Source organism: Olea europaea, unplaced genomic scaffold, assembly GCF_002742605.1.
Source record: "Olea europaea var. sylvestris unplaced genomic scaffold, O_europaea_v1 scaffold652, whole genome shotgun sequence".
NCBI classification, from domain to species: Eukaryota; Viridiplantae; Streptophyta; class Magnoliopsida; order Lamiales; family Oleaceae; genus Olea; species Olea europaea.
In genome coordinates, this window is record NW_019264892.1 from 270,332 (window position 1) to 286,198 (window position 15,867).

At 29.3% G+C, this 15,867-nt stretch overlaps 2 protein-coding genes across 2 annotated transcripts in view; both read left to right on the forward strand.

The window, feature by feature from the left end:
• The window catches only part of LOC111390147 (probable glutathione S-transferase), a 4,513-nt gene extending 883 nt beyond the window's left edge, over positions 1–3,630 (forward strand). The window contains exon 3 of the mRNA XM_023015147.1: positions 3,568–3,630. Coding sequence (XP_022870915.1) covers positions 3,568–3,630 — 63 coding nt within the window. The remainder of the gene's footprint in view (positions 1–3,567) is intronic.
• A 5,118-nt stretch (positions 3,631–8,748) lies between these two features.
• LOC111390166 (probable glutathione S-transferase) lies at positions 8,749–9,726 on the forward strand. Its single transcript, XM_023015175.1, has 2 exons — positions 8,749–9,105; positions 9,213–9,726. Exons 1-2 carry the CDS (start codon positions 8,794–8,796, stop codon positions 9,603–9,605), a joined length of 705 nt encoding a protein of 234 aa, XP_022870943.1. The 5' UTR covers positions 8,749–8,793; the 3' UTR covers positions 9,606–9,726.
• The last annotated feature ends 6,141 nt before the right edge of the window (positions 9,727–15,867 follow it).

Consider the following 15,867-nt stretch of genomic DNA (forward strand, 5'->3'; position numbering starts at 1 on the left):
GTTTTGTGTATATATATATATATATATATATATATATATATATATATATATATCTTATTTTGTAGCACGAAAAATAATCAAATGTGGAAAATATATTTAATTAATTTTTAGCACAATCATGGGAAACATGTTAGGCTACATGTTATATTCCTCCTCCTTTTTCTTTTTTTTCTTTTTTTTTTGATAACGGGGGAACCCGCAGTCGCTACCTTTTGGGTGCGCACTGGGTAAAATCTCGGACTGACGCAATAGTCTGCAAATTACGCCAAATAGATAAATCGTACTAGGCAAGCCTTATTCGACGGGCTCGATCGAGAAAGTGTTGATAGGGAGAATCGAATTTGTGACCAAAAACTTCCACATTCAATTATTTCACCAATTCGATCACCCCATGAGGAGCACATGTTATATTCCTTAATTGTATGGATAGTTGACCTCATTAGCAAAGTTATAGGAGAGGGATGATAGAGAATAATTAGACGAGAAATTTTAGAAATTTGATTAATTTTCTTTTGTATATAGGATTTGTTGCCTAGTCGCCACAGAATTTATCAATATAAAATTTGAAAAATTCTTTGTAAAGAGAACTTCTGCAAGTTATCTCCAGTCTGTTGACATTTCCCCTTCGTATTGAAAATGCTAAGCAACAATAATAATTGTTATAATTCCTACCTAAAAGGGATTCTAAATAGACCTCATTGACTTTGTAACCATTTCCTTATTTCTCATATAACTTGTGGCCTGTGTACCTGTTGGTGTCCACTACAAATAAAGGACTATCAAAAGACCAGATTTTACGTGGTTGATATTTTTAATTTATGTTACATTCAATACATTGAGACTCATTGTCCATAGATAAAGAAGAATCGTTTCAACATAAAAAACAACTAAGAATTTCTATTTGACGCAACGTAGCATGAGCGAGCAAACTTTGTTCTTATAAAACGATAGTTTTGCAATGGATGATTGATGAAAGATTAATGAAGATTTTTAATAGACTTTCATAAAGATTAATGAAATGTATAGTTGAAAAATTGTGGATCTTATGATTGCAAATAAATTTGAGGAAAAGTGTGTTTTAGAAAATGGGTATGAAAATACTTCTCCATATTTTGGTTAACTTTTAAAATAATAACATTTAACACGTTTGGTACCTATTCTTTAAAACTTATTTTTCATCGAACTTATTTCAACCACACATTTTTATTATAAAATATTTTTGCACACGAACCCATTTCTACTGATAAATCAACTCTTCAGTTAACTTGGGACAGATAATTAAGGGAAATAGGGTGTATGTAGATTAAAGAAAAAAGAACAACATTGTAGATTAAACATGTCTGGATAAACTTAAAAAATCTAATTTAAATTTTTTTTCTGCCAAATATGTTTTTAGTTTTTTCAGATTACGTTCTTTTTTTGTAAAATTTTGTTGAGACTCGAACCCGATTCTATTGCTGCCTACATTTTCATGTTAAACGTATTAGTGAAAATGCGCTTTTTCTAGTGGGGTGCTTCAACTCGATGGTGACATCTGTCTTAATATTGGTCGTTCGAATTGGAATGTTGAACGTGTTGACTATATTCATTGGTGCTTGTTCATTTGTTTATAGACAAACAAATATTTAAGTTTGAGTGCGTTTGATAAGTGTATTCTATACACTTATTTGGATGTAAAAATATCGACATTTAATAATTCTTTAAGTAATTATAACCTAATTTATTTTATATTTTATTTATTAGGTAAAATTCGATGGTTGAAAGTTGAATTGAAAGAAAGAAGCGAAAAATGACAAAGTACAAAGTTAAATTGCAAAAATCTTATGGTTGATTTGGAACACAAGAGATACTTTGTAGATTAATAGGAGTCAGTTGGACAATTAGAAGTCTAAAAGGAATTGAATATGATCAAAATACTACCATATATTGACTTTCAAACACTTAAAATATCTTCTAAATTTTTAGTCAAAGATTGAGATCTATTTTTGGCATAGAAAACATCCAAATTGGAAAAATTTTAAATTTAGTAAAAATGTAACCCTTTGAGTTAGCTTTTCAATGCATTTTGAATCAATTCAATCGGATATCAAGAGACAAAGTTATGATCAAAATTCTGACTGTCGTACAGAGACAAAAAAATCCACACGCGAATGTAAGTTTCATTATTCAATTATAACTCTTTTGGAAACCAATTTGGACATGATTTTCAACCAATTTGCGACTCCTACAAATACCTAACAGCATAATACATTAAAGAACATCTCGTACATCTCTGATATACATATTATACTCCAATACTCTTCAATTATTATCATCAAATGAGGAAAAATTATAGTTTATTTTTTTAGATAATTGAAGGGGAATTGCAAGAATACAATCAAATGAAGATTCAAACTTGGTGTTGGGGCAAAAAAGAGGGCATGAGTGGAGATTCATTGGGAAACCTTTGAATATATTCAAGATTACAAGATACATCTTCATCTTCCCAATTTATCAAAAATTCAGATTATGTCTTTCCACTTAAATATGATTTTTTTGTAATTTTAATATATTAAACTAGTTTTATACATTGCTAGGATGTGATGAACCATTGTTATAATATTTTTTAGTTTTTAATTAATTATTTTGACTTTAATTTTGTTTGATTTTTGTGGATTTTTATTATCGTTTTTATCATTATTTTCAATTGTTTAATCACCAATTGAATTGTTAGTGGATTTTATTGTTATTGAGAGAGACATTAGGATTGAAGCACAATATAATAAACATTGTAATGTTCGATAGAGGAAAGAGATATACTTCTAGACTTTGCCCTTGTTCGAGCCCCATTTTTGTCCAAAAAAATAAAATTTTGAATAGTGTATTGATAGGAAATATGTGGTTAAACAATAAAGAAAAGTTTTGAATTCGCATGTAATATTATTTTATTGAAGAATATTTGATTAAAATGGGTCAAAATACTGTTTAAGAATTCTTTTTTTTTTTTTTTTCAAAAAAAAGGGCTCAAACAAGGGCTTTATATGATTTCAATAGGTGTTCGAACACTTGTTAATGCATTTATCATATTTGCATATTTCATTGAAAGATAAAAGGGTCATATGAGGGAATATTTTTGATTGCTATCGAGAAAAGCTTTCAATTAAATTAGAAACAATGATGAACATGAATGATTTCAAATTATCAATTTAATTGTTAGAATAAAAATGGAATAATAAAGTGGATTCGAAATCTTAGCAACATTTTCACATATTTGAAAAAAAAAAACCATTAAATTGCTTTCTAATTTAATTGATAATTTAGCTATTAGTATAGAAAACTCAAGATCTATTTGTTATCGATTAAGGTTGCTATTAATTTAAACTCGATCAAATACATAGTCTTCGTGGATTCAACACTCTATTCACTACTTTATTACTTTTTCATAATCTCATCCACTTGCAAGAAATCAAACGATCAAATTTTTGCCTCTGTTGCTGGGACTATTGTTTTTTATAAGTTTTAGTTAATTTTAACTTTAATCTGAATTTTATTTCTTTAGTTTAGTATTATATTAAATTTTTTTTACAGTATTTCTTGATTCCTTTTTCAGGACATTGTATACGAAGTTCAAGAGCTGGTGATCTTGCTTAATTTGACCCGAAGATTAAACCAACATTTATCATTCGAAAAATACAACAGTTGGAAACGCACAAAAAACAGAAAAATGAAGTCATGACAGAGTAAAATCCGAATCAACTAGCAATTGGGGCTAATCTGGGTGTATCACAACCGCATGAAGTTGCAGCTAATGAAAATGTTAGGTTGATGGGAGAGTATATGGTTTAACCATTCATAGAGAGCCAATCAACTATCATATATCCGACATTTGATCAACCAAATTTCCACTTGAGAACAGATATGATCAACCTGTTTCAAAATGCACTATAATTCTTTGGGAGCCCTACCAAAAATTCCAATGCTCATATATCAAGATTTTTGGACATGTATACAACAATAGAATGCCTAGGGCTTTCAAGTGAGCAATTCGTCTGAGTCTTTCCCATACACATTGAGAGATTCAACGAGAGAATGGTTAGACATCTGTCCGCCTTAAAGCATCACTATATGGAACCAATTGAGTCGAAAGTTCCTTAATAAATATTGACTGCCGAAGAAAATCGTAAAGCTAAGGGATGAGATTACCACCTTCCAACAACTAGACTCATAATGCTACTTAGAGGCATGGAAACGATACAAAGGTAGACTACGCTAATGCCCACAACATGGAAGGTAGAAGTGGCTTCAAATATAATATTTTTACATTGGTTTTGAGCCGGGCTAACATAGACCCTGCATGCGATGGTTTCATCACAAAAAGAACCGCAGTTCAAGTCTAACAAGTTTGGAGGATTTGACATTCACTAGTGCACTTTGGCCTACTGAAAGGACGAGTGGAAGGAAAGTTGTTAGGGTATTCGAAGTTGACTCTCTAATAACAATTTCAGCACAGTTGGCATTACTGGCACAGAAGGTGGATCAGATGAGTGCAACACAAACAGTGGGATTGAAATGCAAACATTGTGAGGGAACCACAAATGCGTTGATTGTAATGTAAGGTCTTCTTTTGTTCAAATAGTAGAGGATGTGAACTATACTCAGAATTTTCGAAAGTAATAGCACAATCCAAATCCTAACACCATTACCCAGGCATGAAAAAAAACGCAGACTTTCAGTGGAATAATAATCAGGGGGCTCAAACTGGAACATTACATGCTGCACTGCCAGGTTTCCAGTAGAATGAGAAAACATCTTCATTAGAAAATCTTGTGACTAATTTGACAGAGATCTCTACTCAATATATGGAAAGAACAGACAAGACTTTACAAGTTCAGGAACTGCTATCAAGAATTTAGAAAATCAAATGAGACAAATAACAAAAGTACTCTTAGAAAGACAACAAGGAGCACCGCCAAGCAACACTGAGACAAATCCTAAACAACAGGTAATGGCAGTAAAGTTAGTAAAGAGTGAGGAGATTGAGGCAATCACTAAACGTAGCAGGACTTAACTTTTAGAAATCACAAGCGAGAGATGGGTGACAGTAAATAAAAAGGTACCTTCCACAGATGAGAAGCGAGTGGATATATCTGAACTGCTAGACGAAGTAGTTGTATATCAAAAGTCAGAAAATCTACAGGTTAAGGCAATCATTACTATCAAACCTTATGTACTTCCTATTTCATTTCCACGGAGATTGCAAAAAAGGAAGCTCAATGATCAATTCGAGAAATTCTTAGATATGCAAAAGAAGCTTCATATCAACATTCCATTCGTCGATGCAATTAGATAGATCCCAATATATACAAAGTTATTGAAAGACATGATATCTAAGAAAAGAAAACTTCCAGACTGGGAAGAAATGGCATTGACCGAGGAAAGCTGTGCGAGACTACAAAATAAATTGCCACCAAAACTAAAGAATCCAGAGAGTTTCACTTTACCCATTTCACTAGGCAAAGGATTTCATTTTAATGCTTTATGTGATATAGGTGCAAGTGTTAATCTTATTCTATTGTCTACTTTCAAGAAACTAGGAGTTTGGGAAGTCCAAGAATCGAATATGACGCTGTAGCTGGCAGATAGAAACATCATATTCCCATGGGGCAAGGTTGAGGATGTACTCATTAATGTTGGAGAGTTGATATTCCCTACAGACTTCATTGTTATTAATCTCGGAGATGACCAAGAGGTGCCAATAATCCTAGGATGACCTTCTTTAGCAACAAGCCGAACACTGATTGACATGGAGAAGAGCGAACTTAAGTTAAATTATGATTTTGTTTGAAGACAAACAAATGTTTAAGTTTAAGGGTGTTTAATAAGTGTATAGAATACATTTATTTGGACTTGAAAATATTGATATTTAATATTTCTTTAAGCAATTATAGTCTAATTTATTATATATTTTATTTATTAGATAAAACTCAATGATTGAAAGTTAAATTGAAATAAAGAACCTAAAAATGACGAAGTACAAAGTTTGAGGACCAAATTGCAAATATCCAATGATTGATTTGGACCACAAGAGATACTTTGAAGATTGATAGGAATGAATTGGATGCAATTAGAAGTCTAAAACGAATTGAATATTATCAGAATATTACCATAAATCAACATTCAATCACCTAAGATATCTTACAGATTTTTAGTTAAAAATTGCATTTCGGCATAGAAAACGTCCGAATTGGAAAAATTTTATTTTCTAAAATAATTGTAACCCTTTGAGCTAGCTTTTTAATGCATTTCAAATCAACTCGATCGGATATTGGGAGACAAAGTTATGATTAAAATAATAATTACTATGTAGAGACAAAAAATCCGCGCGCGAAAGTAACTTTCCTTATTTGATTGGAACTCTTTTAAAAAATTAATTTGGATGTGATTTCCAACCAATTTTTTACTCCTACAGATACCTAACAACAGAATACATTAAATAACATCTCTTTCATTTCTCCTATACATATTATACTCCAATACTCATCAATTATTATCATCAAATGACGAAAATTCATAATTTTTGTAAGAAAAATTGAAGGGGACTTGCAAGAATTCAATCAAGTGAAGATTCGAACTTGGTTTTTGGGCAAAGAAGAGAGGGCACGTGGAGATTCATCGGGAAGCAATTAAAGAAATTCAAGATTTCAAGATTTATCTTCATCTTCTCAATTTATAAAAAATCCAGGTTATGTATTTCCTCTGAAATATGATTTTTTGTAATTTCAATATATTATACTAGTTTTATATATTGTTAGGATGAGACGAACTCTTGTTATGACATTTTCAGTTTTTAATTAATTATTTTGACTTTAATTTGGTTTAATTTGTGGATGTTTATTATCGTTTTTATCATTATGTTCAATTATTTGATCATCAATTGAATTGTTAGTAGATTTTATTGTTATCGAAAGAGACATTAGGATTTAAGCACAATATAATAAACATTGTAAGGTTCGATGGAGATACACCTATATGCTTTATATGATTTCAGTAGCTGTTCTAGCACTTGTTAATGTATTTATCATGTTTGCATCTTTCATCGAGAGACAGAAGGTTACATGAGATGGATAGATTTGATCACTATCGAAAGAGACTTTCAATTAAATTAGAAATATTGATTACTATGAATGATTTCAAATTATCAATTTAATTGTTACGCAAAAATGGAATAATAATGAGGATTCGATATCTTAGCAATACTTTCAAATATTTGGAAAAAAAAACTATTATATTGCTTTCTAGTTTAATTGATAATTTAGAGATTACTATAGAAAACTCAAAATATAGTTGCTATTTAATTAATGTTGCTTTTAATTTGAACTCAATCAAATATACAATTTTTGTGGGTTCGACACTCTATTAACTACTTTATTATTTGTTCACGATCCCATCCACTTGCGGGAAATCAAACGATCACAAATCCAAATAAAATTGTATAGCACAAATCACTCAAATGATATTTTGTTTATAAATACTTAAATCACTTTTTATTTACATATTTTGAGGGATCTACAAGTAGTCAAGTACTATTCACTTATGTAGGTAGTTACTTATAACAAGCAAACATGGGGCACTACATTAATACATATATGAGCTATGTGAAAATAAGTCGAGCAATGTTAGAGTCCACATTCAAGCGTTTTTCTTTCTTGGCAATTGTTTTTCACTGATAAAATCTATTATCCAGATAACTTGAGACGAATGATTAAGGGACGGGGGTATGTGAAGATTTAAAAAATATATTTCGAAGACATTGTTGATTAAACATGTTTGGAAAAACTTAAAACTAATTTAAAGTTTTATTTATTTATTTATTTATTGGCAAAATATGTTTGAAGTTTTTTAAACATTACTTTCTTTTTCAATAAAATGATTTTAAAGCTTGGAACAACTTCTACTAAACTTAAAATTAAATGGAAAAGTTTTAAAATAATTTTTTATCAGTAAAATCTAGATATAATTAAGTTATTATTAATTTTGAAAGTAAGGTAAAAGTTACTTAAAATGTAATTTTACTTCCTTTTAAATACAACCAAACATGATTCAGACTGTCGAGATGAGAGTTAAAATAGAAATATGAAAATATATCATACTTGAGGAGCCTCTATTTTGAGGCTTATCTTGAATTTTCAGAAGGGTTATGAAAGATTGATCGTGTTTAAATTTAAGACCCTTTTCAATTCTATTCAATATTTAAAAAAAAAAAAAAGTTAAAAAATAATAAAAACTAATTTTTTTAAAAAAATTAAGTTGTTTAGAAAAATAAAATAAAATAAAAATTTATTTGAAAATAAAAAAATGTTTTTTTTTTTAAATTTATATAAAATAAAAGTTATCGTTTTACCTCTTTTAAAATTAGTGAAAATGATGAAAAGAAATTGGTGATTATGGTAAAATGTTATATGAAATTAGATGATCATGGTAAAACATTATATGAAATTGGTTGATTATAATGGCATTAAGTAATTTTGAAAGTGTTTCTAAATAGTTGTGTCTTAGCGTCTATATGATAAGACTTTAGTCTAGTCAATGTCGGAAAAAACAAAGATTGCTGTGATCACCCCATACGTCTGCTTTGGAGGGGTCGGTCCAATTGGTAATATCTACCACTTGGTCAACTTACAAATGTTTATTTACTGTATTAATATATTCATTGATTCTTTGCGGATAAGTTAGCCTCCTACTATATATAATAAGGCTCAGCCCTGGAGAATGACAATACAGCACAATATAGACTGAAAATCAAAGGAGAATACGATGGCAGAAGTGAAGCTTTTTGGTGCTAGGGTAAGCCCATTTAGCTGCAGGATCGAGGTTGCTCTGAAACTTAAGGGTGTTGAATATGAATTCATAGACGAAGATTTACACAAGAAGTCCCCTTTGCTGTTAAAGTACAACCCAGTTCACAAGAAAGTTCCTGTGTTAGTACACAATGGCAAGCCAATTTGTGAGTCTCTGGTGATTCTTGAATACATTGATGAAACCTGGGAAGAAGGCCCTTCTCTTTTGCCTAAAGATCCTTATGAGAGAGCCATGGTGCGATTCTGGGCTAAGTTCTTGGATGAAAAGGTACATACAGTTATGTTCGATATACTAAACATGTAACATGTTCGTATAATGGTGCTACTTGTGCATTCAACAACTAACGATGTTTCTATTTTTTGTATGTTTTTTAGTGTTTGCCTCCAATGTGGAAAGCTTGTTGGAGTATAGGAGAGGAGCAAGAGAAGGCCAAGGAAGAATCGACTGAACTTTTGAAATTTCTCGAGGGCAAATTTTCGGGCAAGAAATTCTTTGGGGGTGACAATATTGGAATGGTTGATATAGTTGCCAATTTCATATCATATTGGTTTATAATTGTGCAAGAATTGGTAGGATTACAAGTGTTGACTAAAGAGAAATTTCCGAAATTAGGTGAATGGATTGATGAGTACCTGAACTCTGACATTATAAAGGAAAATTTTCCTCCCAGAGATAAGTTGACCGCCATTTTCCAAGCTCGTTTTGAAGCTGCTGCTGCTGCCGGTGGTGGTGGTGGTGGTGGCAGCGGCGGAGGTGCATCCAAATGAAATCTAAGTAGCTAATTACTTCATGTTTTGATATTGAACTCGAAATCATGAATAAAGGGAATTATGATTGCCTTTCTATTGAAGAAACTATGCATAATTTGAGTTCTTGTCTGTTGTTTTTTGTACCTTTCTATCAATGTTTAGCCTTTATATTTTGTATGAAACATATATATATAAATAAATAAATAAATATATATATATATTTTGTATCAAGAACAATAATCAAATGTGGAAAATATAAGTGATTAGTTATATTTCATGATTGTGTAGTGACATTAGCATAATCATAGGAAACATGTTAGGCCACATGTTATATTCCTTAGCGTCCGTTTGGTTCTCACTATTCCACATTATAATGAGATGAATAATAATTTTTTGAAAAATGTGTGATTAAAATAAAAGAAATTTTTTTTGAATTATGTGTAATATTATTTTATTGAAAATTGTGCAGTTAAAAAGAAGAAAGAGAAAAAATGGATTATAATTTAATTGTATAGATAGCTGACCTTGTTAGCATAATTATAGGAGAGAGGCGATAGAGAATAATTAGACGAGAAACTTTAGAAATTTTTTTTTTTTTTTTTTTTTTGCGTATAGGATTTGTTGCCTAGTCGCTATGTAGAATTTATCGATGAAATGTGAGCCCGTTTGGTATGAATTAAAATTTGATTTTAATCTAAATCCAAGTCAAATAATCAATATTAACTACATCTTTTATGGGTGCCACAACTTTTTAACAATACATTTCAAAAACTCCTATCAAAATATACTAAAAAATCTAATTTCAATTCTCATCAAACACCCTCTATATGAAATTTCACAATTCATTGTAAATAGAACACAAGTTATCTCCAATCTATTGACATTACCCCTTCGTATTAAAATGCTAAGCAAATTAATTGTTATAATATCTACCTAAAAGTGGTTCTAAATAGACCTCATTGACTTTTTTACCATTTCCTTCTCATACAATTTTTGGCCGGCTGTACTTGTTGATGTCCACTACAAATAAAGGACCATTAAAGACCAAGCGATTGTTTGAGCCCCATTATGCCCATGTTTGTCATTCTTCAATTATTTAGCTCCCGTTTCGCCCTAATTATATTTTATTTTTCTTTCTTCTATTTTTAATCACACAATCTTTTATAAAATAATATCAAACGTAAATCAAAATTTTTTACTTCTTTTTCAACCACTCATTTTTAAATAAAAAACTATTCCACCCATTTTTACTTCAAAAAAATGGGGGCCAAACAGACTTAAATTATTTGGTACAGTACAATTCTCCACAACATATTCATTCAATAGAATATTTCACACACAAATCAATAAAGTTTTCTTAATTTTTAACTATACATTTTTCAAAAAAAAAAATACTATTCAATAACTAATTATTTCCAAATAAATTCCATCAAACGGGCTCAAAAATACACTTTGAAATAGTGATTTGATGAAGAATGTACCATTAAAAAATAAAAAAAAAATTTGAATTTACGTGTAATATTATTTTATTGAAAAATGTATGGTTAAATATAAGAGAGAGAAAATGCATTTTGAAAATAATGGGAACCAAACAAGGGCCAGATTTTATGTCATCGGCATTTACAATACATCAACTCATTGTCTATGGATAAAGAAAAATCATTTCAACATAAAAAACAACTCAAAGAATTTCTGTTTAATATAACACAGTGTGAATTTCGAGCAAACGTTATTCTTATAAAATGATAATTTTGCAACGAATGACTAATGAAGATTTTTAGTAGATTTTGATAAAGATTGATGAAATGTATAATTGAAAAATTAATAAGATTTGTGGATATCATCAAATGTATGATTGCAAATGAAGGAAAAATGAGTTTCATAAAATGGTGTAACAATACTTTTTCATATTTTGATTAACTTTTAAAATAATAACATTTAACACATGTTTGGTACATATTATTTAATACTTATTTTTCATCAAAATCATTTCAATGACCTAGGGATGTTCATCTATCACTACTTCATCTCTCTCAAATTAGGTACATAGATGAATTCGGAGACGAACATGTCCAAATATTCTCCAAAAAATCACTTTTTGCAAAATTAACTTTGAATTCATCCATTTGCGAGCGAATTATGAGATAAAAAATAAAGTTCATTGAAATGATATGACATAGTATAAAATTAAAAAAAAAGAAAAAAGAAAAAAAAGGATTTTAGGGCTGTTTGATGGAATTTACTTGGAAAGAATGAGATATGGAATAATATCTATTTATTTATTATTATTATTTTATTTTTTTGAGAATGTAAGGGAACTTTATAAACTTGTACATGGAATATTTTATTGAGTGAATGTGTGATGGATAATAATATTGTAGCTAACAATTTAAATTTTTAAAGGATGATAATTAAAGACTTAAATACCAAATTATTTTTCAAATAGAAAATTAATTTCCAATATTTAAAATACTCAAACTTCGTTATAATTGTAGAGTAATTCAGTCTTCAACATAAAGTTCATGTTTGTTCCTCATTTTTTAAAACTTCTTTTGTTTTTTTCGAACTCATTTTTAACAACACATTCTTCTAAAAAAATTTAGATCCATAAAATTTTTCTACCGTTTCACAATATCTATTCTCTAAAAGTCTCTAGCAAACGGGCAAAATTTCAAATGAAAACCTTTTTCATACCAAACATAAATGTTTACCATTTTTCCACCTGTAATTCAATTATAGCCATGTGAGAAGTTGATTTTTTGAAAAGTGATTTTGTGAAATGTATAGTTGAAAATAAGTAGGAAAAAAATATTTTAAAAATTAAAATCAAACAAGGCTATAGTGTAAAATATTATGGTCAAATCATGTTCTGGGCATTTCCATTCTCTTTAAACCCATTAAAGACTTCGTTTATTTTCTATTGATATTTTTGCAGAAAGCCCATCAGATTTAGGACTTCAAGATAAAGATAGATTAATGTTGAAGAGTGAAGGAGGAGGTAGGTGAGATCACCCCATACGTCAGCTTCCAATTTCCAAGAGGAAAAGGTGCAATTAAATTACTCGTTCGCTATATATGATCCCATTTCATTGTTATTATTTGAAAGAAATATATTTTTAAATATTGATTTTTTTTAAAAAAAATGTGTGGGAAAAAAAGAAAAAATTTTGAATTTACGTATACTATTATTTTATTTTAAAGTATGTGATTAAAAAGAGAACAGAGAAAAATATATTTTAAATAAAATGGAGCTCAAACATTATTGTACATAAATATATTTTAAGCAAGCAAGTATAAACAAACACCACAAACCTACTTCAATCAATGTTGGTAACTTGATGAAATTGCAAAAACATAAATAATGTTATGAAAAGAGAGAAAAAGAAAAGAGAATATAAGAGTCAAAACTCAAAAATGTGTATTTTATTGATAATAAACGTATGTATTTATAGAGTCTAAAATAAGAGTTACAATTGAATGAAATAGATTATCTGAACCAGAAAAGACCTATCTATAAATTATGATAATACTAAATAATTATCTCATTATTTCACAACACATTTCTTTGATGATTATTTGTACAATAGCTGCCTCATTAAAAACCTTGTTTGATAAAACCCAATGAAAAAATCAAACAAAGGAAAAAAAGAGTATAGTTAATTGTTAATATTTTGGAGTATAGAGAAAATACTGCCTCATTTAAATCGTGTTAGAAAAATCGAGTGAAACAAACCTATATTAAGGAAAAAATTATAGATACCCCCCATAAAAATCACTAGGAATTTTTGAATCGACACATTCCAATCTTGTCAACCAATTTCTTGAATATAGATGTTGGTAATGCGTTTGTAAATAAATCAACTATATTGTCATTTGAGCGAATTTATTGAATATCAATGTCGTCATTCTTCTGAAACTCTTGCGTATGAAAGAATTTTGGAGAAATGTGTTTTGTCATGTGACCTTTGATATAGCCTCATTTGAGTTGTGTAATACAAACTGTATTGTCTTTATACAAAATTATTGGATTATCTTTTGTTAAAGTTAACCCGCTTGATACTTGGATATGATGGGTCATGTTCCTTAACCATACATATTTTCGGCCTGCTTTATGAATTACAATAATTTTAGAATGATTTGAGGATGTTGCCGTAAAGATTGCTTCACAAATCTCCATGATATAATCGTTCTTCTACGTGTAAACACGTATCCTGTTTATAATTTAGCTTTATGTGAATTAGAGAAATAACCTGCATTTATATATTCCACTAAAGTAGATCCTGATTTTTGAGAATAAAATAATCTCAAATCAATAGTAACTTTCAGGTAACGAAAAATGTGTTTAACACAATTCCAATATTTTTGAATTAGCATAGAGCTATATCTTACAAGGAGATTTAAAGAAAAAGTTATGTTGAGTCGAGTGCAATTTGCAAGATGGGTTAATGTTCTAATTGTCCTAAGATATGGTACTTCAAGATCGAGAACATTTTCTCTATCTTCAAATTGACGAAATTGATCTATTTTCACATCAAGTGATTGAATAATAATGAATGATGTCAATGGCTGTACATTATCAATATGAAAACGTTTTAAAACTTTTTCTGTATATGTAGATTAATGAACAAATAATCATTCAGCGAAATGTTCAATCTGCTACCCCAAGAAAAAATTTGGTTTTCCCAAATCCTTGATCTCAAATTCTTTTTTCAAATAATCACCAGTTTTGTTGAGCTCTTCAAGAGTTATAATTAAATTTTAATCATTAACATAAATTGTCACAATTGCAATCCAATATTTTTTTTTTAAAGAAAATACATGGGTAGATATCTTCATTTTACAACTCTACTTCAACAAATATTTGCTAAGGCGATTATGCTACACGCGACCGGATTGTTTCAATCCTTATAATGATATTTGCAATTTAATTGATAATATGGTTCTCGGATATGTATTATTTGTTCTTTGTACTTTAAGTCCTTCATAGATTTTCATGCATATGTCACTATCAAGTGAACTATATAAATAGACAGTCACTATATCTATAAGGTGCATATCGAGCATTTGTGACACAGTCAAACTAATTAAGAATCTAAAAGTGACGTTGTCTATTAAGATAGAATATATTTCCTCTTAATCAATTTCTATTTTTTGTGAGAAACCTTAAGCTATAAATCAGGCTTTGTATCTTGTAATTTCATTATTTTCATTTTTCTTTAGTACAAGAACTCATTTGTATTCAATAGAGATTACATTTTTTAGGTGTTTGAACTACAGATCCAAACACTTTTCATCTCTCTAAGGAATTCAATTACATCTATATGGTTTCTTTCCATTTTGGCCAATGATTTCTATTTAGACCGTCTTTAACAAACTGTAGTTCAAAATCCTCATTTTTTATAATATCAAGAGACACATTAAAGACAAAAATATTGTCTATAACAACATTATTTCGTTCCCATAATTTATGAGGTAACATATAATTTATTAAAAGCTCATTATTTTCAAACACTTATAGTTTTTCAGGAATCGTATTTTTAATATTTGATTGATCAATATTTTTTATTTTTACTTTTTTTGAAGTTTTTGATTTGTTTTTCTCTTGTATTTTTCTTTTTTGAGGCATCGAGTCTTTTGAAACAACTGATAGACCACGCTTTTGGAGTATTTAAGATTCATATATTATAGCAGATTATCCTGCAGGGATATCAATATTTGCTGGAATATTTGATTCGCAACCTTTTTACAATTGAATGATTTTTTTCAACATTTTACTCACATTGATTCCTACAGGGTTCACGGTGAGATAGAGTTGTTTCATTCCAAAAATTTTGACCATATTTTTGAAGATGTAGTTTTTCTCCTCTCAAAATTAGGAATGTCATTTTATCAAAATGCCAATCCGCAAAATGTGCAGTAAATAAATCACCCATTAAAGTTTCAAGATACTTAATAATGGATGGCGAATCAAAACCTACATAAATCCCAAGGTTTTGTTGGGGACCAATTTTAGTACATTGTAGTGGTGAAATAGGGACATGGACAGCACAATCAAAAATTCGTAGATGAAAAATATCAAGTTCATGACCAAATGCCAGTTGCAAAGATGAATATTGATAATAGATAGTTGGTTTAGTACGATCGAATGATGCAGCATGTAATATGGCATGACCCTAAACAAAAGTTGGAAATTTTGTTTTCATAAGTTATTATAGACATTTTGTAAATGCCTTTGTTAAACTATTTTGTATATGGACGTGGGCAACCGAATTGCCAATAA

Bases quoted from the DNA above. Each gene is read 5' to 3' on its own strand.
- LOC111390166 (XM_023015175.1), top strand. From the start codon at position 8,794: ATGGCAGAAGTGAAGCTTTTTGGTGCTAGGGTAAGCCCATTTAGCTGC. The intron at 9,106-9,212 runs GTACATACAGTT...TATGTTTTTTAG, and splicing joins CTAAGTTCTTGGATGAAAAG to TGTTTGCCTCCAATGTGGAA.